The 23251-nt window shown below is 42.5% G+C and overlaps 4 protein-coding genes across 4 annotated transcripts; all 4 read right to left on the bottom strand.

The window, feature by feature from the left end:
• Window positions 1-12968: 12968 nt before the first annotated feature.
• Window positions 12969-14462, bottom strand: LOC128712373 (uncharacterized). Its single transcript, XM_053807267.1, has 2 exons — window positions 14346-14462; window positions 12969-14288 (listed from the first exon to the last, which is right to left on the bottom strand). The coding sequence occupies exons 1-2, from the start codon at window positions 14460-14462 to the stop codon at window positions 12969-12971; spliced, it is 1437 nt and encodes a 478-aa protein (XP_053663242.1).
• A 588-nt stretch (window positions 14463-15050) lies between these two features.
• On the bottom strand, window positions 15051-16425 carry LOC128712372 (uncharacterized). The gene is made up of 2 exons (XM_053807266.1): window positions 16414-16425; window positions 15051-16352 (listed from the first exon to the last, which is right to left on the bottom strand). The coding sequence occupies exons 1-2, from the start codon at window positions 16423-16425 to the stop codon at window positions 15051-15053; spliced, it is 1314 nt and encodes a 437-aa protein (XP_053663241.1).
• A 1203-nt stretch (window positions 16426-17628) lies between these two features.
• Window positions 17629-19043, bottom strand: LOC128712371 (uncharacterized). The gene is made up of 2 exons (XM_053807265.1): window positions 19038-19043; window positions 17629-18939 (listed from the first exon to the last, which is right to left on the bottom strand). The coding sequence occupies exons 1-2, from the start codon at window positions 19041-19043 to the stop codon at window positions 17629-17631; spliced, it is 1317 nt and encodes a 438-aa protein (XP_053663240.1).
• A 1452-nt stretch (window positions 19044-20495) lies between these two features.
• Window positions 20496-21994, bottom strand: LOC128712369 (uncharacterized). The gene is made up of 2 exons (XM_053807264.1): window positions 21878-21994; window positions 20496-21806 (listed from the first exon to the last, which is right to left on the bottom strand). The coding sequence occupies exons 1-2, from the start codon at window positions 21992-21994 to the stop codon at window positions 20496-20498; spliced, it is 1428 nt and encodes a 475-aa protein (XP_053663239.1).
• Window positions 21995-23251: the final 1257 nt, after the last annotated feature.

Raw genomic sequence — 23251 nt, 5'->3', positions numbered from 1 at the left:
TAGCAGCACTCTCGCGCTTTTCACCGGAATCACCAGAATCACGCCAATACACGAGCCTCATTAGCTCCGTGAACATGATACACTGGCATAAACCATATGTCATGCTAAAATGCATGACCATAACCAATCGCATCGCCTCCCTGCCCTCCCCCCCCCCCACCGAACGCGGCGCGTCGGTAGTTTGGGCGAGGTTTCAACCGCACCGTTGTCGTCATCGGTACCCGGTGGCCATTGGTCATGTTAATATAGATCATGTTTTGATAAAATTAGGTAAACGATCCTGGCTGGCTGGCAGCGAATTAATTATACTTTTATAATTATGCAACCGGATCAGTTAAATCTATTGTGCGCCCGCCTTTACTGCAGGCCACGCGCGGCCACACCATGGTACGGCACGCTGACTGGTGATGCTTGTCGATTCGCATCGTTCAAACGGTTGCACGAACAACAGCGGCCCTAGCCCCTGTTGGCTGGCTGTTTTTCGTGCCGTCTCGCTGTCTTTTGCTGCACACCGTCGACATGTTCTACGCTTGATCGCACATTCACTGGAAGCAGGGGAATTGTTGTACGCCGGGCCGGCGAAGTGGGTCACGCTGAGTGGAATATTTGTTGAACGCATTGCCGGTCCGGATTGCGCGCTTGGGTCACCTGTTTGCATTGCCGATAGCTCCAGTCCATGAGATGTTGGCCTGCCGATGCACGGCACGGAATGGGGCTGGAGCTAAATCATGACTTTTGTCCTTTGCCGCACGGTGACGCTACGTGTGCGCTACGGCGTACACTCGCAACCACAGGGCATGACGCGCTTGTCCCGGTTTCGTTCGCTATGGTACGCTGTCAAATGTGCTTGCGGATCACAAACAATCTGTACATACGGTGATGGAATTATGTATTCATGTCACCATTATTGAGAATTGAATTTTTCGACGCGTTTCGTCGACGCTGTACCTGAACTGTCCTTCGTCCGTTCCGCAGAGTGTGCTGGGCGAGAACAAACCATCGCCCAATCGGATTCCACTGTAAGGTGCAATCTTAGCGCCGGCAGGCTACGTTAAATAACCATTAGAATCTTATTAATGGCATATCCATACAACAGGAACAGCACATTCAAAACATGGCATAATAACATTTGTGTCTTTTCCTTTTGAATAATGTCCCCTTCAGAGTAAGCAAAATCATCCAACACTTTTCTTGAAACATTCTTGCCTTGCGATGTTCGACCCACAATAAAAAAAAACCCCGAATCGCTTCAAAGCCATTATTGTAAATGCCCTTTTTCGTCCTACAGTGATACCCATTGTTCGCCGCCTACGGAACAGCACACACACCATCCCGCACAACCGAGGCCAAAAATAAATGTGTACAGCACGCTTCACTGCGATACCTGATTCATTCTTGGTTGGCCCGCAGCCCCGAGTCGCCCTGGGAGTCACCGGGAGACAACTTGAAAGTGCTTCACACCGGCACTGGCCAGGACCAGGAAATCAAGCCAGACGCTCATATCGTTAAAATTTAGTGTTTAATTTTTACGATTATGAGAGCATTTCTCGTTTCGGGTTTTTTTTTTTTGAGCACCATTTATAGACCTGACGGATGCGGAATTTATGAACATTGGTAACTATGGTGCCACTGGTCGTGCCAATAATCGGGTCGGGGCAGCCGGAACCAGGAACCATTGTTTGAGACAATGAAGTCTGTGGATGCGGCTCCGCTAATGACGTGCTGAGGTGATGTGGTCGATGGTATCTATAGTTACGTTTCTTTTTTGACTTCACATCACACACCATCATGATCATCACCATCGTCATCAGCAACATCATCGACCATTCGTGCCACATCCCATTGAAGCCAAGCTGTGGTTATAAAATGTCATTATTCCGGGACCTTCCCTTCCCGGTTGGGTACGGACAAATGGTTCCGGGCAAGCTTTTTCCTCCAAGCCAATGTGCCGATGTAGTCATTTATTCACTCCGACGAGGTAAGTTTACACCATCAATAATGGGCTTCACTTTGGCAATGTTTCACTTCCTTTGGCCGTGTTTCGATCTCATTCCCCTCCCCCCCCAAAACCGTTACCCGTCTGCCGCGTCCGTAATAGGCAGTAACATTTAATTTGCGCTAAATTTGATAAAAATTTTCGTTTTGTGTCATCGTAAACGGTTTATCTAATTACGCAGCCCAACTGCACTTTCATTAAAAACTTCGTAAAACAAGAGCGGCAACTTTTAATTGAAAATATTGCCCAACAACCGCCAAGTTGCGCCAGGCTCCTGGTGTACGCGTCCTGTGCCGGCTGCTCTGTGTGTTTCGCCCACGGAAATCTCTTTCTTGGGCCATTCGAAGAAGCAAAAAAGCAAAATACAAACGAAAAATAAAGGAAAGGTTCTAATGAAATGTCAATAATTACCGGGTAGCGCCATTTCCACACGTAAGCAACATTGTGTATATGCGTACTTTTGCTTTTATGTGTACGGGTGTGTGTGTGTGTGTGTGTGTAGGTGTGCAAGCATCGGTGGGTTTTATTTGGAAAATCCATTACCATTAACATTGATGGGATGGATGCCGGTGAAAGTATGAAAACAACTTCGCTGGTTGGCCTCCTGTCAGCATTATTAGCGGCTTTTCAAAGCAAAATTCATTCGTATTTCTTGCGGGCTACAAAGAGCAACAAACTTCGTGTTTACCGTGCTTACCAGTACCGTTTGTGGGGCGAAAAGGGCTCCCTCGGTCACCAGTGCGGTGTGAAGGACTACGAAAAGACTGCGCTACATGTCCCCGGTTTGTTTTTGGAAGTAGTGCCATGCTGGTGCCACCAGTTTGCTAGGAAAATGGTGTAGTTAATTAGAATGCTTTTAGTGCGTAGCGTACAATTAGACAACCGGAAAGTGACTAGTTCGTTTCGAAAACTAAAATTCCACAGTAAAATGCTTACGTTAAAGTGAGGTCTTTTATTTTCCCCTAGCGAGTTGCCACTTCAAGGCTCGATTCGCGCGTGTACGCTTTCAATATACCAAGATTGTATAGAAAAGCTGTCAATCTCAAGGATCCCATCATATTACGATGCCTGGAAATGCATGCATTCTTATCCCGGTGACTTATTCATCGTTTGAATTCCAATATTCATTGTAGTTACACTGGGCCCCGCCCTGGAGCGTCGAAGCGAGGAAGGGACAGACATATTTTTATGACACGATTTTGTCACTCGTAAATTTAAAGGGCACGCTTCCCTGTGAAGTTGTAGAAGCATCGGTGAAGCCGAACGAAAGCATCGACTGCTGTCGCGATCCTTCCCGTCGGGCGACACAAAAGCTGCCAGCAAAAGATATTACAAAGATGTCAAAATATATTGAACGTTGTGATGAATTCATGGTACATCTCTCGCTTCATCCGTTTTCTTTATGCAGTACGCACGAAGGTGCTCTCGGGTGCTCAACGCTGATGGAAGTAGTCGAAGCAAGGTGGAGGAGAACCGGATGACAGTGAAAGTGTTGGTTAAAAATAGGATGTTTCAGTAGCTACCAATCGCGCACTGCTTCTGTACGACTCGGTACATTCGCCGTAACCCCTTCCTTGTCTGAGATTTCTTACCACTGCACAGTGACCGGAAAACGACGCTGAGACGTCACCTTCATTAGGTTTTATTGCGCTGTCATTTATTTAATTAAAACCCACCCGCCGGAATGTGCCGGAAGGAAAAATGGTTTCGGCATAAATCAACCAGCCCGTGTGCCCGTTCGATCAGTTTCGGTTCGGAAAGTTTTTGGCCTGGCCGCTCAAAACTTGCCGCCGCTTGCTGCCGCGTGGACAATTAAATCCGATTATCACCAACAATAAATTCAATTTTGCAGCCGCACGTTGGCTTACCGCGATTTGCTTACCGGGCGAGCGACGGCAGCGGGCGAGAGACGGAGCATTAAGAAGCAGAATAAATTTACAGTTTGATTTACAATCAGCAACAAACATTGCAAGTAAATGAAGTGAAAAATCGCATCATTCAACCCATTTTGGTGCTTCCCATTTTTCGTTCGTCGGGGCGAGTGGAAAAAGCACAACAGTGCGAAAAGGAAATAAGCACCAGAGCATAAATAAGTTTGGACAACGGATTTGAAACTAATTGTACCAACCTTTTCCTATCGCATTTACAGCAGACCAATAAAACGATTGATCATATGGAGGCGCCCAGTACCATCTTTGATCACGGTTGCATTAAGGTGCTTGTAGACGACAGCAACATTATCCAAACTGAAACTGTCAAATGCAGCTTGACGCATGAACTTAGCAGGCGCAGAACGTGATGTAAACAAAAACCGTTTCTTCTTCATTTTCGAATATGTGAAATAATAGTTCGTGCTAACTGGCGAAAAATAGTTGAAATAATCGTTTGTTGAAGCTACATTAGTGTTCCTGTTGCATATATTAGTTTAATGTGAGTATTTTTCAAGTAATATCTATTTATTCAAAGTATGACAAAAGAAAAAAAATTACCAACGAATTTGTATGTACAAATTTGAAATGTTTTGAATAATAAAGAACAATTTAAAAATAGTGTTCAAAGCTCAGTACGACAAAATACTACGGAACTCATCATTTATCTGAATCAATTTCAATTCAATTACTTTAAATTAAAAACAGTTCCAGGAACGATTTTATCCAACTGTTTCATCATTGGAGATTGTCACAAATGATAGCAATGTTTGCGATTTCCGATACAAATATGTTACAACCCTTTTTGAAACGCTCGATGTCAATTCCTGTGAAACGCGAATCTCTTTTGGAATTTACCGATAAACATTAGGTATACACGTAAGTTCGCAGTGTTGTACAAAAGTGAACACTTTCAGATTTCATTTAAGCTTTCATGCTTTAAGGTTTCATCTACCAAATTTAGTAGTTCTCTATTTATTCTGGGGAAAAAGCGTTACATTTACGAGAAGCGATACTTTTATTCCGAATAAATAAGGAAATCCCTTCTGAGGTCTATCGTGCGTTTCAGGTAGAAATTAAGCAATCGTGCAATCTCAATCGACACCAAATCTAAATATTCACTCACGGAGAGCCATGGTGTTCTTATGGCAGAACCTTAGAGAGAATCATATATTACGAACTATTTTTGAATGGTCAAACCTTCATTAGGGAATGATATCACTAATTCAGCTAATACGTTTGAGTTTAGTATTGAAAGTACAATGGTAAGAATATAAGACAAGAAATCAATTTTGAATCACACCAATGTTTAATCTTATGTTGCTGCTTCGGTTAATAACTATAAAGAGAATAGCGAATAGGATACTCTTGAATCCGCTTTATATTCCAGACTCTTCACTAGTCGACTATTACTACTTTCGAGCTATGCAGCAAGTGTTTATGGGAATACGCTTCATTTTAGTCTAACGAATATTCAATCTGCTTGCATCGTCCTTGGGCTATAAAACCAATAGTTTTTGTTTTTTTGGTCTGGATTCCACAATTTATTGTAAAGCTGCAGTTATTGATGGAACATTCTTTGCATGCTGTTTATAACAATTTTTCACAACAGTTAAGAAACAATGATGAAAAAAACGCTTGGAAACATTCTTATACACCCAATACTACGATAGCTTTTTTAAAAATAATTATTCACTTCGTAGTGAAACGATTGGAAATTGAAGAAGTCTACATTTAGTTTTGTGTGTCAGCTGCAATTTGTAACCCCACAAATACCCAGTAGCAGATATAAAAAAGTTTCAGCTTGAAAAGTTTCATCGAGTATGACTTCCGTCAGATGTGAAACATTTAATGAAGTACTATGTAAATGTATGACAACTTTTCTGTGAATGAAAGTTAACGTCTTTCGTGAGCGTTTTTTCGCTTTGAAAGTGCAAAAGGGAAATGTTAAGCAGTGCGGTCTATCAAATAGTGCAGCAAAGGCAACGTGATTTTCGATCTCTTCCCAAATGTTGTCACGTTAACCGCCATATTGTGCGCCATTCCTTGCATGTCACTACCACTACCGACCATTTCGCACAGGGGTTTATTAACACACATTCTTTCTCTTTTTTTAAGGGTACGAATTAAACACGCTCGTACACTGATTTACATTTCAAAGAGTAACCTATAAAAGCACCATACACTGATTCAGTGGTATGCAATTGACCGGCACAGTGCATGAAGCTCAATGCCCATCATGCAACAGTGATCGTTCCGCCCGAAATGCATCTGTTTGATTGCTTTTTAAAACTCATTAATTAATCATTGCCGGGCGATCGTGGGCGATAGGTGTATGGGGGGAGGGAGGGACCGGAAAACCGGAACTAGGGTGGTCGGGCGGCAAGATTCATTTTCGAATGGAACCGATGAATTATTGGCACCGTTTTTCGGTCTGGCCACTAGACGCTGAATAATAAATAGCGTCGGTCGAACGATCTGACCGCTGCTCTTTCACACCCGTTTATTGGATTTTACGATTAATCTTAATGGTTGAGTTATGCCTCGGGTAAGGATACACGTACACGTTCGATTTAACACACGCCACGGATCAGCGGGAAACGCTTTTTCGGGTGAAGTTGCACGTTAGCTGTGGCGAGTATAGTGCATCGCGGTTTAGCAACATATACCGTAAGTTTTACAAAGCTGTTCCTCGCGAATTGCGAATAAAACACGTCTCCAGAATTCGATTGCTGTTGTAGTAATGAGCAGTAAAGTGTTGCTGGCGTTCTTATGGCTCAACCCTTCAGCCAAAGTTTCGAGTGGATTTTCAACTTGACCAAGCGCATCGCCCCCGCCTGTAGGGTTTTATGCATGTGATAAGTCTATAAAAGTACTTACTTGGTTCATGGTACGACCGGTTGCTTACCCACTTTAGCCCCTTCTGTATGGTGTAAATTTTTGTTCTTCCGTTGTACAAGCGGTTTCAAATATCGATTCTGTGTGTTTTCCTTCTTTTTTTTGCGCCTTGTTGTATAATCCAAACACCAGGCAGCACAACTCTTGTCTCAGTCCTTTATGGTGCCTTAGTGTTGGAAGTTGTCAAGAAAAGGGTGATAATAAAGCGGAGCGTAGCAGAAAGTACGGAGAGACATACTGAGATTCGCTACCGCACAATGTTTAGTGCGCTGGGCCCGAACCAAGCACCAAGCCGTGCCATGCCTTGGGCTTACCGAACACATTTCTTGCGATATCTTCCGTTACATGCCCGCCCAGCACGGACCACCAACCTTCCCTGGTGGGCTGTACTGGTCCAAGAAGCAGAAGCAGAAGCGGAGGAGGCAAAAAAGGTTCATTTTATTGCCTTTTGCCAGTTTCACTATTGCCTTATCATCGGCGGGTGGCAAACGCTCTTTCCGAGACCAGGACCGAACCGAGACCCCGGGTACGGAAGGGCGGACAGGGGGTTTTTTTTTTTTTATTCCTTACCGAGTTCATTTTCACCGAAAAAGGAAGAACGTGGAACTTGGGCTTAACTTCTCGGTTTTTATTTCCAAAAACCCGATCCCTCCTGCATTCTGTGCGAGTGAGTTTTACGCTTTTGCGAGTAAAGACTTTTCCCATTTTACTTTTCCTACGCCTGAACTGATGGCTTTGCACAGACTTCCAGTTAGCGCTGCGTACCACCATCCGCAACCGCATGCACGCAAAGTTTCGGCGCGGTAAGGGAAGCTGGTACGGCCTGTGGGAGAAATAATGAATGCAAGGAAACTACCGTACCGGGTACAAGGGTTATAACTAGGGGAGACGTACGATGTGTCGTGACAATGGCAATCGCAACTTTTTCACATAAATGCAGCATTTGAAATGCATGACGTTCCTGCCGTCCTCGTCCCGGCACGGCACTGCTGTTTGGTTAACATCTTAACCGTGGACTTATACAACATTTGAATGCATTTTCATTCATCCAAACTCTTCGGTGGCAGTTCGGTCACCCCTTCCCGGCTAGTGTGCGAGATCTTTGCGCTGGATAGTGGCTACACGGGATAACACACGGCCCAAAGTTTCGCTTGGGCAGGGGTGGCAAATCGCACAAAGGACGAGCGTCTTACGTTGTTCCAACCTGCCATTTGAGTTGTTGAACGGTTCGGTTGGTCGAAAGCCACCGGAGACTAACACCACCATCGTCACCATTTTTCTCTCTGTATTTTAAATCACTAGCTGCGTGCGGATGTTTAGAATATAAAATAGTCAATGACGGGATGCTTTATACTTGATTTATTACGTTTGAGAAATATTTGATCTAAACAGGACAGAAAAGACTCCCGTCACCTAACACACATGATGGAACGTCGACCAACAGTGTTTGCAAACTTTGAGCATTTTTTATTTTGCTATTTTGTTCCTAGGCGGTTGATGTTACGCACCAACATTACATCTTCCAGTCAAAAAAACAGCCACCACAAAATTGAAAAACCGTGCTGCTGCTAAACATTTATCAAACAAAATTATGTCGGTGTGCGTTCAGCTCGAACCCAGGCTGGCGTGCGGCATTGTATGTGCGTGTGCCTGTTCTGGCCCGTTTCTCGCTGTTTGCTGTCACTTTTATTGTAAAGCAATCGATCGAAGCTTCTCCGTGTTTTGTTATTTATTCATCTGTTTTGATGGTCACCCTTCGCACGGTGGGCGAGTGCGCCCCCGCAGCGCCTTCCCCCCCGGAGCGGTTATGATTCTAAATATTATTTCTTCATAAATTTTCATTCCTCTTCACTGCACGCCATTTCTTTGACAGTTTGCTTTGTGCCAAAATGGGACGCGATGCTTAATTCCGTCGAAAATGGTATTCGTGTGATTCTGGGGGTGGTTTCTTCTTTTTTTTTTGTTATGTTCGTTGATGTACGACGTTTATATAAAATTATGAATACACAGTGGCATTAAAAACGTGGATCAATATCAATAAAGATTGGGTAACGGTTTTGGGGATTTTCCATGACCTTCCACTTTTGCACGTTTGACTTATTGGCAGCCGTACGTTGGAGGTTAAAGTATTATCAACTGGGTGCTTGTAGATAGGTTTGTTCGTTTAATTATAAGAAGTGTTCACTGTAAAATCTGAGCTAGAGCCAACATTACACCTTGACGCAGTAGGTTGTGTAGGTTTAATCTTCGCTACTAAAGTCTTTATGAATTAGGAAAATTAACAATGGCAGTAGTAGCTCACACCACTTATAATAGCAACCATCACTAAGATGATCCGTTTTCTTCGACCTTTGTTACTTTCAGAATTTATCCGAAAAACAACTCAGCTAGTACGTGATTTATTCCACGATATTGAGCGTGCCAAGGTAGAAAAACTCCACAATCACCTCGAAATCGTCACCGCCAACTGATGCTCTGTTTTCTAGGACGGACTCCTCATGATCTAGGTACTTCTTCTTCATCTCATTTTCATCAATCAATATACTAGGGCTTCGTGTTCCAGTACGGTATACATCTAACACACCGTCTCAGTAGTACTACTGAGACCTCAGCGGAGTCTAAGAATGTGAAATCCCTGCTTAAAATCGATTTTAGATTGTTAAAAGCACTGCTCTGTGGCATGACAAGGCATGCTTGACGCATTCACCTTGTACTATTCGCCATCCATTTTGGTCAATAACAACTCTCAACTAAATTCCAAGGAAATCCTTGATGTTGCAAGATGCTTCATAGCTCAATCTATGCTATCGTAGACCGTCTTGAAGTCAATGAATAGGTAGTGCATGAGGATCTGGTGCTTATAGAGCGAAGTATTCCTCAACGAATGAAGATTTGACTGGTTATTAATGTTACTCCAACAAACCTAACTTGGAATTTGGCAAGTCTCTAGTAAAAGATTCAGTCCATATCTTGAAGACGGCATGTAGGGCTGTGATTGTTCCTGTATTTATTCTATGTTCCTGTATTATAACTCTACACTGAATGTACTGGAAATACTTGTGCAAGCTAAGTATCCTTATGAGGATGGAAATATCTTCCAAATAGTTGACGATTTCCAAGAACGCAATTTAACAGATGCAGTGTTTAGGAAACTGTCCGAATATCTATATAAACCACTCCAACAAGTGTAGCCGCTTGCAAATGTCGAGAATATTTAGACAACAAACGGTAATAACATTAGCCAACTGTGTTCTTCCCACCACGCAGCTGGAGACGACTGGTCGGAAACGATTCCTATTAAGCACCGCACACGAATAGTACGAGCTGAACGCTCTGCCAAACAAAAGGCTAATGAGTTTCTCTTCTATCATGTACCGGTTATCTACCGGACGACGGGTCGGTGGGCAGCCAAATCTAGCTTTCATAGTCACTTCCTGAACGGAGCTGCTCATGACAGTACAGGAAGTCATTCATCTGCTCCCGGGATGTATAATCAAAGCGCCGAAGAAAGCGAAGCTTTGTAACGTTACGTAGCTGCAGTCGATTGTTTATTCCCTTCAGACAGTGACCGGTACTGATTCATCATCTATCAATGCTTATGCTTCCGGTTCCGCTTGTTTCATTAGCACACAATTGACGATGGTTTTGGGGTGCGAGTTTGCTGCATACCCGGCCGGTGACTCCGTTCCGTAACCCGGTCACTTTCCGCCCGGTTTCGGTTCGGTTTCCATGCTGCAACGTTCCGCCGAACGTAACCTGTTGGCCGGGTGGTTCTGGGGCGCTACCGGCATCAGGACGGCCATTAGCTACATCAAACGGTTGCGTTTCATTTCACTTAACCGGTCTGCTAAATAATAGATCGTATGTAATGTAGCAGAAATCAATTCATTTAGGATATAATATGCAACAGAATTATTACTGATCATTACTTTGATTGCAAATACAGAATGTGCGGGGAGCACCTCACAGATCTCGTTTCGAATTGGTAAAATGTGTGAAATTAACTTTTCTACGACAAACAACATAAATTCTTGTTCGAAACCAATAAAACGATAATCAGCAAACATAACGATTAGACAGCGCGTAAGAATGCCCAATGGAACTGCAATCGTGTCTAAGCTAAAGTGGATCCACGGCATGGTGTGGAGATGAAGGTAAACGAGCCTGCGACAGATTAAATACAAAAAAAAATATGCAGTGCTACGTAATCAAATAATTTCCACTTAAACACCTACCACTCCTGGAGCACGCATGCATGCAGGGGTGTAAATGGATGTCAACGAGTAGGCAAGGGAACGCACGGTTGGAACCAGTGCGTTAATGTAGTATGTTTGCCATTCATTTGCTCAGTGAGCGTCACAAATGCCGACAGGTTTAGCGAAAAGCCGAAAAAGGTATGGTTAATACCCGCAAAGCTTTAAACAAATTTAATTCATTTAAAGCTGGTCTGAGCCGAGCCCCGTCTGCCAGGTACGGCCGCGTGTGGGGGGGGCGAACACCCTTACGGCTGTTGCTTGCTTGCCTGCCTCACGTACACGTTTGTTCCCTTTTTTCACACACACACACACACTCACACCAAGCGCCGTACGCACACACAACTGTTTTATCAACGCGCGTGAAAAGACGTCGCAGTAATGGGGAAGGGGAAAGGCTCTGAGCTGGGCCGAAGGAAAGTGAAAAGAGTCTCCCGGTTTGGCAGAAACGCGACTGCACGAGTAGTGTACATGTTTTCGACATATTCCGAAAGTGCGGGCCCCGGCAAAGAATGTCGTGCCTGCCAACCGTGCCGTCTTTGCACCGGCTCCCAAGCTTCAAAGGAAAAACGGCGTACGAATCAGAAACCCGTGCCACCTGCCTACCTCCCCCCCCCCCCCCCCCCCCTTCCCACCTCTCCCACCTCCCTCCTACCCCGGGAACACCAAAGCAAAGGACACTTTTGCCGCGCGGATTGAGTGGCGTACCGAGAATAGAACGTGGAGTTGGAGCGGCAGTGTAGCAAAGCGGGTGACGGTCGAACGGGGAATGGGCGGGGGTGGGCTTCTGTCGGCTCTGTTGACGCAACAAATTCCACAGGTACACGGGCGCCATCGGTTTCAATCGGAGGCTAAAGGAGCAGCCGGTAGCAGTAACGCAGGACGTGCTGGGGCACGTCCGCGACGCCGTTCCCGCCCTGTACTGTTTGTAGTAGAATCCGCCCGGCAAGAAAATGTGACAAATTCATTAGAGTAATTGGCGTGATAGAAGAAACTTGATTTAAATAGGGAAACATATCGCGGCTCGGCGCGCACGGTGTGCCCATCGCCACGCCGGATGATATTCTAGACAAGTTATTAAAAGCGGAAACCGACAGCCAGCTACGCAAATGTTGCACACGCTTTGCCAAATGACTTTTGTATGGCAGAACGGTGGGTTCGGTATGATGGCACATTCTTCCGACCGCTGTAAGTTCATGAATCCGATTTGCCATCCGCGACTGTGACTGTGCGAGCCGGCGCTGCCAACTTGCCGGCACCGGGATCCAATCGCAACACCCAGCATTCGGATAGCTGTCGCGTATAGTTTTGCAGTTTGCAAAACTCAATAGTGTCGATGGGGCGCAGTGCTACCAACGGAGAAATTTCGTCCTCATTTCGCTAACCGTTTGCGCCTCGGTTACGCCACGGCCACAGTCACCGGGGTAAGTAACAGCATTTATTACGCTGATTTCATTATGTAAATCTTTAATGCAAACAGCTTTGCGGTTGTTCGCGTTGGCCTGAAATTCTCCCACAGTGCGCTTAAAATAATTTCCATCGGTGGTTTCGGTCGGTTGGCGCCTGTCGCCGCACCGGGGTCGCAGTCGCCGAAGTGCGTGAAAGAGGGGGACCCCCTCCCCGCACTGGGGTCGCCTGGCAAGCGTGAGCATTCGAGTGAAACTAACGCAAATTAAATTAGTCGACTCAATGGTAAATCGTATACACCTTCAAGCTTTTAATTAATGTTTCATTTTAGACAACAGCGTTGAATGATGTATTCATTATGTGATTTATAACTCATGAGGTAAAACATTTCCTTATTGATTATTCTTTCGCCGCACTTTTGCAAAGCGATTGTCCGTAACGGTAAGCATACGGCAGGCTCGAGTTAAACCCCGGAGCCCACTTTTTCTAACGCTCTATCTCTCTTAGATAAAACCTGCGCGATAATTGAAGAAACATTTTCTCCGCCATGAAACACAGCAAACTAATCGTGCTTCCCAGAGCATACGCATACCATAACAACGACAAATCCGTCAGCCGCACGGTTCGATTAACAAACGTTTCTTGCGCATAGTGCCACTTGCTTTGCGACCTGTTTCGATAGTAGAACTCGTAAATGCCGGATTCAATGATGGCTTGCGCGTAGAACTTAACAAACGTCCGAAATTCGCGGCAGTTAAAGGTTAGTAAATAAAATATTGGATATTCGTAAAACCTCACCCTGGCATGGCGCATATTTTCGATTCTCGCACGCACACGCTCCGCATCGTTGATAAACTTCTCGTAAATTGCTATACTAAGCTGCTCGTTATCGCGCACATAATCAATGTAGCATATTTGCTCTACCGGAGGAAACTGATTCAATCTATACGTTTTTAAGTTGAGCTCATGTGCTGCCTCAGTGTCACTCAAAATGCATCGCTGTTCAACATCTGCCAGCGTGTTGATCTCGGGATGATAGCGCGCGAATGACATAAAGGAGATCACAAGCGATTGGTAGGACGATACGAGCACTATTCCCATCAGACAGAACATGGTAATGATCCGATTCTCGAACGATCCTCCGTATGCTCTGGAAGGACCCGCCAGGGAAATCATGATCAGCTCAAGCACTATCTCGACAAAATGCTGTCTCCCGAGAAGCTCTCCAAACAATGCAACACTTGTTGCGATTGTGAGCACCAGCACAACATATATAGACCATATGTACAGGTCGAAAGGATCCACCAGAACAGAAATGATGGATTTGGCCTTAGCTCGTTGCGTTACAATGGCCATGTAAGTGATCCCTGGACCGGGTATAATAAATCTCCTTGCATATCCTTCCATATCTTTAGCGTTTCGGACAACAAATATCGATATGCGGTCGGTGAACTTATTTTGCTGGCTCGCAGTGGCATTTCTCCTGCTCGCGATCAATTCCAGGAAGTAACCATCGAATGTCAGGACCTCAATGTCAATGTCCCACGATAACATGACCAGCTCATAGCCAAACAGGTCCCGCATATCGTCTGGAACGGCGATGTTCTCAGCATCGAGTGTCGTTGTTTGATTCGATAAGAAGTTCCAATGTTTGATTTCCATCGTGTTGTTATGGTCGTACATCACTTCATAGCCTTTACGCTGATACCTAGGGTGGTACGTGACGTTAGGATGCTGCAATCCTTCAGATATCCAAACCGGGTAAAAGAAAATGCAACTGGTGCTGAATCGTAGTCCATTATATATCTGTAACAAGGATGTGATACACCGTAAAGCATGCAAGTCCATTGCAAACGATCTTACATTCCAATGCTGCGCACTACCGACAGGGATAAAGTTGCAGCTGTAAAGATATTCATCATCCATCAAAAACAGGCCTGGATGGTCGATTAACGTTTTTGTGTAGGTCAGATCGCTCATGATGCCGGGTAAGATAGTTTCTAAAAGACTTTCATCACTAAGCTGTAGTACGACGAGATTTGGAAACTGCCGCACTGGACACAATTGTCGATGAAGCTCGAGCAATGCTTTAACATAGAAACTTGTATTGACTTGAAGAATAGGATGCAAAGAACATACTGACACTCGGACCAACACCGATTGTAGAAAAACAACACTGAGCAGCGATACACAACCGTCGAACATCGTGTTGCTCTCCTTATGCACATTGCAGAAGCTCAAATTGTCACAGCGTCGCTGCGGGCAGAACATTAGGGTTTCATAGATATTTTTTTATTCTTTATCGTATTACTGATATTCCATTGCATTAATGGGTTTATTTATTCATGAGATTGTTTAAATTGTCAATAACTAATGCATAAGTAGTTCAAATACAAGTTTCTTACGGATGCGTTTTTTTATATGCTGGATATAATGTTATTATTACCTAGCGACACCTCAAGCTATTCTTTAACTTATACATTAGAATGTACGAATAGTGTGAACTTGAACGTAATGCATACTAGCCGGTAAGGGTAGTAAAGCACAGTAGATATATTTTAGAATCGATTATCGCTCAAGTTTAACATAAATAACTTTTTCAACGAAGAAAAGTACTACACTCAGTAAGGTACCGCACCCATATGCAAACCACAGCAATGTAAGATCTCTTATTTTCACGACTCGCTCGACAAAAGTGTCGTGCTTTTCATTCACTAACCAGCTGGGTAGTGATTTGTTGTTGTAGTAATGATCATAGATACCTGATTCAAAAATAGCCTGAATATAGAATTTAAACAACTTTCGTAGATGCGGATTAATAATGTAGCATAACTGATACTCGAAAAATTTGGTGTTGGCGTAGCGAACATTTTGGACTCTGTGTCGTACGTAGTCTTCAACGTAAAACAAGCGCCTGTCGAAGATAACATTTGAAGCTACCATTATGGTACGTTGTTCGTTATCGCGTCCCATTTCAAATGAACACACGTTTTCACTGCCTGGAAAGGAACCATTCGGATATTTCTTAAAGTTGAAAAATTGTGAGTCCTTGTCATCCTTAAAAATGCACCGTTCTTGTATCTCCGCCAGGGTGTTAATCTCGGGAGGATAGCGCGCGAAAGACATGAAGGAGATCACAAGTGATTGATAGGACGATACGAGCACTATTCCCATTAGACAGAATACAGTGATCATTCGATTTTCGAATGATCCTCCATATGCTCTTGACGGACCAGCGAGGGAAATCATGAACAGCTCAAGGACTATCTCATAGAAACGGCGCCTCCCAAGAAGTTCTCCAAACAAGGCGAGGGTAATGGCCATTGTAAGAACTAGTAGGAAGTATGTGATCCATGTGTACATGTCGAAGGGATCGATCAGTATCGACATGATTGACTTGGGCTTGGCTCGAGGAACGTTGACTGCCAAAAATATGTTTCCAACTCCAAGTACTAACCCCCTCAACATGATGCCATGCATGCCTATTAATGGTAACATCATTGCACGACTTGAAAAAACATCCGTCACGACAGCAGTGGCGTTTATCTTCCTGCAAATCTGCTCTAAAAGGTATGCGTCGAAGGTCATTACTATGGTATGGTGTTTCAATTGATACAGCTCTATCTCGAAACCATGCAAATCACGAATCTCGTCCGGTACTAGGAGGTTGCGAGGATCGATCGTAATCGTTTGATTAGAGAAACGATTCCAGTGATAGATTTCCATCGTGTTGTCAAGATCGTAAACCACCTCGTAACCTTTCCGAAAAGCTTCGGCAATGGTTGAATTCGGATGTTTGTGAAATTCTTCATACTTCCACTTCGGGTAAAAGAATATCGTTCGAATGGTCTCTGTTACTTCATGTGCACCCTGAAGAAAAAAGTACACACGAGATGACGAATATCGACTAAAATAGTGCAATAAATCTTACCTCAAGTTCCATCAAATTACTAACGGGGATGAAGTTACAAGTATAGCAGTTATCAGCAAACGCGAAATATAGTGTTGGTATGTCGGTCACAATTTTGGTGTACGTCTGATCGCTCATAAAATCCGGAAATATTGTTTCAAAAAGACTTTCACTGTTAAACCGTAGCACTACGAAATTTCGAAATTGTTCAACTGGACACAATTGTCGATGAAGCTCGAGTAATGTCTCCACGTAGAAGCTTGTATTGTACTGAGGAAGAGGATCTAAAGAACATACTGACACTTGTACCAACACTGATTGAAGCAGAAGGAAAACAAGACTAAAATGAGTTGAACTCCTTTTCAACATTTTTGTGCTGTTCAACCCAAACTGCAGCATAACATGCGCTGAATTTTACCTTTTAGTTCAAAATCATGCGGTCATCGGGAGTTCTTTTTATAAAGCTATCATATCGCTGTTAATCTTACGCTCTCAAGTTAATATTAATTCGTATGTGTTTATATCAGGAATGTCTATAAAATGAATAAACATTACAAGATTACATATTCAATGTTCGTAAAAGTTTGAATAATTCGTTAATTTAGCATAACAGCCTGCGTGTTCGAGTTTTGTATTCAAAAGTTTTAACGCTATATGTATTATGAAATATGAATGTCACAAAATGCGTTGCAATGAGTACATGCAATTCAATATCTCAAATAGAAAATTTAAAATTCCAATCCCGCCATACGAACATGAATAAAAAAAACAAGATGTTTTTTCTAATTATGGGTAATATAAAAAAGAAATGATTTTTTTAAAGGTAGTAGATTCTGTTATACAACTACAAAACAACATTCAATACCAACCATGACCGATGTCTTTTCATTTCAAGGGCCTTAAGCGTCCTTGGATCTCATCGGCTTTATTGTTTCAAACGCAGCAGTAAGGGGAATCTTTTCCTGATTTCGAATAATCATTTCATCTATAAGATTTATTTTCATTATTTTATTCTACACATGAATCTGCAATATGGTTTGAATGCAACTACAGTTTACGGAAACATTTTAGCCAGCATTGCATGAGATGGACCGTTTTCCACGCAGAGCTACAGCAAAGTGTTGAAGAACCGCTCCCGGCACGCAACCAATGCTTTGTCGAGCACTTAACTGGACGCTCACCAACACCCTCAACCTTCAAGTGGTAAATGTCTATGGACTTCTTATTACACACAATTTAATTTCGAATTCGAATGTTTCGAAACTCGTTATGAATGACTGTTTCCGTCACAAAACATACTACACTCAGTAAGGTTCCGCACGCATAAGCATACCACAGCAATGTAAGATCTCCTACAGTGACAACGCGATCAACAAAAGTGTCTTGATTATAGTGCCAGTCTGGTTGTGATTTGTTGTTATAGTAATAATCATAGATGCCTGATTCGAAAATCGCATCAATATAGAACTTAAATGTTTGTCTGAGCTCGGCAAGCATAAGATAACATATTTGGTACTCGAAAAATTTCGTATCGGCGTAACGATAGTTTTCATGTCTGAATCGTAAGAAGTCTTCGCCGTAATGTGTATGCTTCTCATAATTAATGTGTGATGCTATCATCATGCTGCGTTGTTCGTTATCCCTTCCGTATTCAAATACACATGGATTACCCAAACCGGGACGATTATTAGAATCAAATGTCTTGAATTTAAAGAATTGTGCTTCCTCCCCTTCCTTAAAAATGCACCGTTCTTGTATCTCCGCCAGGGTGTTGATCTCGGGAGGATAGCGTGCGAATGACATGAAGGAGATCACAAGCGATTGGTAGGACGATACGAGCACTATCCCCATTAGACAGAACACAGTGATGATTCGATTCTCGAATGATCCTCCATATGTTCTAGAAGGGCCCGCAAGAGAAATCATGATCAGCTCAAGGACTATCTCATAGAAACGGCGCCTCCCGAGAAGTTCTCCAAACAAGGCGAGGGTAATGGCCAAAGTAAGAATCAGTATGAAGTATGTGATCCATGTGTACAAGTCGAAAGGATCGATCAGTATCGACATGATTGACTTGGGCTTGGCCCGAGGCACCATTATTGCTAAGTATGAAGTTCCCGCACCAGGTATTATAAAAGGAACGTACGCATTTCTTATTCCTACCAGTGGACCGATCGCAAGACGTTTTGAACGGTGATCCGTTAATACAACAGTGGCGTTTATCTTTCTGCAAATCTGCTCAAAGAAGTACTTGTCGAATGTCATTGATTTGCGCAAAAAATCCGACGAATAAAGTTCTAACTCAAAACCATGCAAATCGCGAATCTCGTCCGGTACAAGAATGTTGCGAGGATCGATCGTAATCGTTTGATTATAGAAACGATTCCAGTGATAGATCTGTATCGTGTTGTCTAGATCGTAAACCACTTCGTAACCTTTCCGAAAAGCTTCTGCAATGGTTGAATTCGGATGTTTGTGAAATTCTTCATACTTCCATTTAGGGTAGAAGAATATAGTTCGAATGCTCTCTTCCACATAATGTGCACCCTGAAAACAAGAAAGGATACAGTCTTTAATTGTTTTCTTGCAATGATGGAATATCTTTACCTCGAAATCAATTAAATTATTAACGGGTATGAAATTACATTCATTTTCATTGCTTGCGTGGTCATAATATAACACTGCCTGGTCTGACATAGTTTTGGTGTAAGACGGATCGCTCATGAAGGCCGGAAATATTGTTTCGAAGAGACTTTCATTGCTGAGTCGTAACACTACGAGATTTTTAAATTGTTCAACTGGACACAATTGTCGATGAAGCTCGAAGAACGTCTCCACGTAGAAGCTTGTATTGAACTGAGGAAGAGGATCCAAAGAACAAACTGACACTTGTACCAACACTGATTGAATCAGAAGAAATACGACACTGAACAGCGATGTGTGGAGGCTGATCATTGTTGAACCGTGTTGGGCGCACTGAATAAGGAATAATGTGCAACGGTAATGGTTGTAGAACTTTGTGAAAGGACATTTCATTAGCTAATTTAATTTTCATCGGTTGTGTAACGCTCTGTCACGTTCTGTCAAAAGTTAGTAATTTCATAATGAGTTTGAAAGAGACGCTTGGCTGTTGCGTGCAGGTAGCTTAAATGGTTTTATTACTCATTACATTTTAAAATGTACCAGTAACTTTTGTAGTGCTTTCATAATAACGATTTTATTGCAGTAAGTCCTTGTTGGTTTTATGTAATACATGATACATTTGAAAATTTGATGAATTTGAGTGTTTCCAATCACTTAGCAGTAAATTTTGATTATGATTTATTGAATAGAATCGAATAGAATTGTTTTGCCATTTTTCTTTCATTAAGACAGGCACATAAAAGGCACTCAAACTCTTTTGATGTTCTATGGAAAACATCTAGCACGATTCTGCCACGGCGTTGTATGAGGTAAACTGAAACATTCACGTCATTACGGGGTTTTCCTGGGAGAGCTGTAGCAAAATTGTGCGTTTGTAATAATAATATAAACTGGCTTATTTTCAAAACCCTTGGAAACCAGATATTAAAATATATTGAGAAAGTAAGCAATTTCAAATCAATCGGGGCACAATGTTCCGATATTTTCTGGATTTCGATTTGCAACATGATGTTAAGGGAAAAAGGGAATTGCACTTGTTCATTGAACATGCATCCGCTCTAGGTTAAAAACTAGGAACGAATAGAAGTGGAGTTGATTTATTTTCTATTGCCTAAACCTTCAAAAAACATGATTAAGAACTGTATTCATTGCGAAAGGTACTACACCCAACAAAGTGCCCCACACCTAAGTATATCAAAATGATCCAATAATCGCGGTGGCAACGTCCGCATTTATTCCAAAACAGTCTTCGTCCCGGTTCCTCCACAAGTTTCGATTTCGAACTAAAGTCTCTGTTTCTCCTCACACTGCGTAGGACTCTGATCCTCCAGTATGACATCTGTCAAAATTCAAATCGATTCAAATCCGCCACAACCAGTACTGACGATAGATACCTGATTCGCCTAAACCTATCGAATGAAATACATAACAAGCTGGAGATGCAATAGAGAGTCAGCAATTTATTTTGGCTTCGATAATCCGTCTACTTCGTTATGAATAATTGTTTCCATTACGAAAGATACAACACTCAGTAAGTTACCGCACGCATAAGCATACCACAGCAATGTAAGATCTCCTACTTTCACAACTCGATCGACAAAAGTGTCATGATTATAGTGCCAGTCGGGTTGTGACTTGTTGTAGTAGTAATGATCATAGATACCTGATTCACGAATTGCATGAAAGTAAAACCTAAATACTTTTCGTAAACGTGGCGACACATAGTACAACATCTGCCATTCGAAGAACTTTGTATCAGCGTAACGGTAGTGTTCATGTCTAAAGCGCATCGAGTCTTCCATATAAAATGTATGCATTTTGTTCTCAGTTTTTGAAGCTATAAGCAAGGTTCTTTGTTCGTTATCTATGCCCACTTCTAACATACAAAACTTACCAAACCCAGGATTGGATCCATTGGGATACGTTGTCAAATTCAAGTCTTGTGCCTGTTTATTTTCGCTAAACCGACATTGTTCATATATCTCCGCCAGAGTGTTGATCTCGGAATGATAGCGCGCGAATGACATGAAGGAGATCACAAGCGATTGGTAGGACGATACGAGCACTATCCCCATTAGACAGAATACAGTGATCATTCGATTCTCGAATGATCCTCCATATGCTCTTGACGGACCAGCGAGGGAAATCATGAACAGCTCAAGAACTATCTCCACAACATGTCGTCTTCCGAGTAGATCTCCAAATAACGCTAGGCTAATAGCCATTGTAAGAATCAGTATTAAGTATGTGATCCATGTGTACATGTCGAAAGGATCGATCAGTATCGACACGATTGACTTGGGCTTGGCTCGAGGAACGTTGACTGCCAAGAATGTGTTTCCAACACCAAGTACTATTAGAGAAGTGGCTGTAGGATAGCTACCGAAAAATGGGGTAAAACCTAATCTAAATTTAAAAGAATTCTTCACGGCAGCAGTGGCGTTTATCTTTCTGGCGACTAACTCCAGGAAGTACTCGTCGAATGTCATTGAATTGCGCCAGTAATCCACTATGTGCAGTTCCAACTCATACCCATAAAAATCACACATCTCGTCCGGTATAAGAATATTGCGAGGATCGATCGTAATCGTTTGATTAGAGAAACGATTCCAGTGATAGATTTCCATCGTGTTGTCTAGATCATAAACCACTTCGTAACCTTTTCGAAAAGCTTCTGCAATGGTTGAATTCGGATGTTTGTGAAATTCTTCATACTTCCACTTCGGATAGAAGAATATCGTTCGAATGTTGTGTTCAACATTATGTGCATCCTGAAAAAAACGAGCAGATACTTTTTGTGTCGATTGATGCTGTTTTTCCGAAGAAATAAGAATGTTCTTACCTCGAAATCCACTATATTACTAACGGGTATGAAATTGCAGTAGTAGCTGCTATCAGCAATTAAAAAGTATAGACTTTCATGGTCTGTTATAAGTTTGGTATAGATCGGATCGTTCATGAAGACCGGGAATATTGCCTCGAAAAGACTTTCATTGCTAAGTCGTAATACTGCGAGATTTGGGAAATGTTCAACTGGACACAATTGTCGATGAAGCTCGAGTAATGTCTCCACGTAGAAGCTTGTATTGTACTGAGGAAGAGGACCTAAAGTACATACTGACACTTGTACCAACACTGATTGAAGCAGAAGAATTGCGACACTGAACAGAGTTGTTCGATCTTTGCACATTGTCGTACCATACTAGACGCACTGAAGAAGGACAAAGCAATGTTTATGGAAAACCTCGCTGTTGTAGTGATGATTTCTTCATGTCTGATCTTATCGCTGATAGGGTTTGGCATTTTAGTTATTGTCTATTCATGAGTTTGGTTCATATGATGATTGTCTTTAGAATGCATACCCTTTATCTTTCGAGCATACCCTCGAATTGCGCTAGAAATCCTTTGATTGATCGGTATTCGTGTTATGATCTTATGTAATATGAGGATTGAAAATGTTTAATATTTAGTAAATACGATCTTTCCTTAGCAATATCAGGCGAGTTTTATTATCCTAATATGTTGTGATGTGATCTTAACCATGACACCATAGGTCTTGAGAATCCTAGCCTGTAGAGCTTGACGAGTAAAGTAGTGTTTGGCATACTATCGAAGGTGGCTTAAGATATCCATGTGAATGGCATATACCTGGAGGCCAGCGTCTATGGTTTTAAGACAAATACCTACAGATTGAACTAGATTGTTCGATGTTGGTCATCTGTGGACAAAACCATGTTGATTCCAGTGTATTTAATTGCATGCAGAGGCAACAACTGGCTCATCGACAAGAGGCTCAAACAATAAGACACGAACGCATAGAGTCGATAAAGCACGGTAGTAGGTGGCCTCCATTCTTCCAAGTGGCTTTAAGCAAGCCAGATCATAACAATTCTTTGAATATCTTTGCCAATACTGAAGCTATCGATGTAGCGCACTTTTAGAGGATCGTTACCAGAATACAGTCAGCGCCCTGGGTGTTGGAGGGCTTAAGACGAGCGAACATATTTATTTGCCATTCACAAAGTAAAGAATGGATCCATCTCCACACAACACACGATGTAAGAAAATTGACTAAATGTGAATTGGAATATCCATGGTAAAATGGTTTACATTACACAAGGAGATCATAGTCAAGCGTCAGTTGAACGCAAAATGGACTCGTAGTATATTTGCCAAAACATTAACTTCTTGATTGGGCAGGGTTCGGGACCAATCA

The sequence above is a fragment of the Anopheles marshallii genome, chromosome 3 (assembly GCF_943734725.1).
Source record: "Anopheles marshallii chromosome 3, idAnoMarsDA_429_01, whole genome shotgun sequence".
Taxonomy (NCBI): Eukaryota; Metazoa; Arthropoda; class Insecta; order Diptera; family Culicidae; genus Anopheles; species Anopheles marshallii.
Note: the sequence above shows the minus strand (reverse complement) of the source record. Positions and strands in the feature narration are given on the sequence as shown.

What these genes read in the sequence shown, in the direction of transcription:
- LOC128712373 (XM_053807267.1), bottom strand. Translation starts at nt 14,462, where the DNA reads ATGAGCGATCTGACCTACACAAAAACGTTAATCGACCATCCAGGCCTG. An exon ending in GTAGTGCGCAGCATTGGAAT is followed by an intron (nt 14,289 to 14,345) that starts GTAAGATCGTTT and finishes TCCTTGTTACAG; the next exon opens with ATATATAATGGACTACGATT.
- LOC128712369 (XM_053807264.1), bottom strand. Translation starts at nt 21,994, where the DNA reads ATGAACGATCCGATCTATACCAAACTTATAACAGACCATGAAAGTCTA. An exon ending in GTAATATAGTGGATTTCGAG is followed by an intron (nt 21,807 to 21,877) that starts GTAAGAACATTC and finishes CGTTTTTTTCAG; the next exon opens with GATGCACATAATGTTGAACA.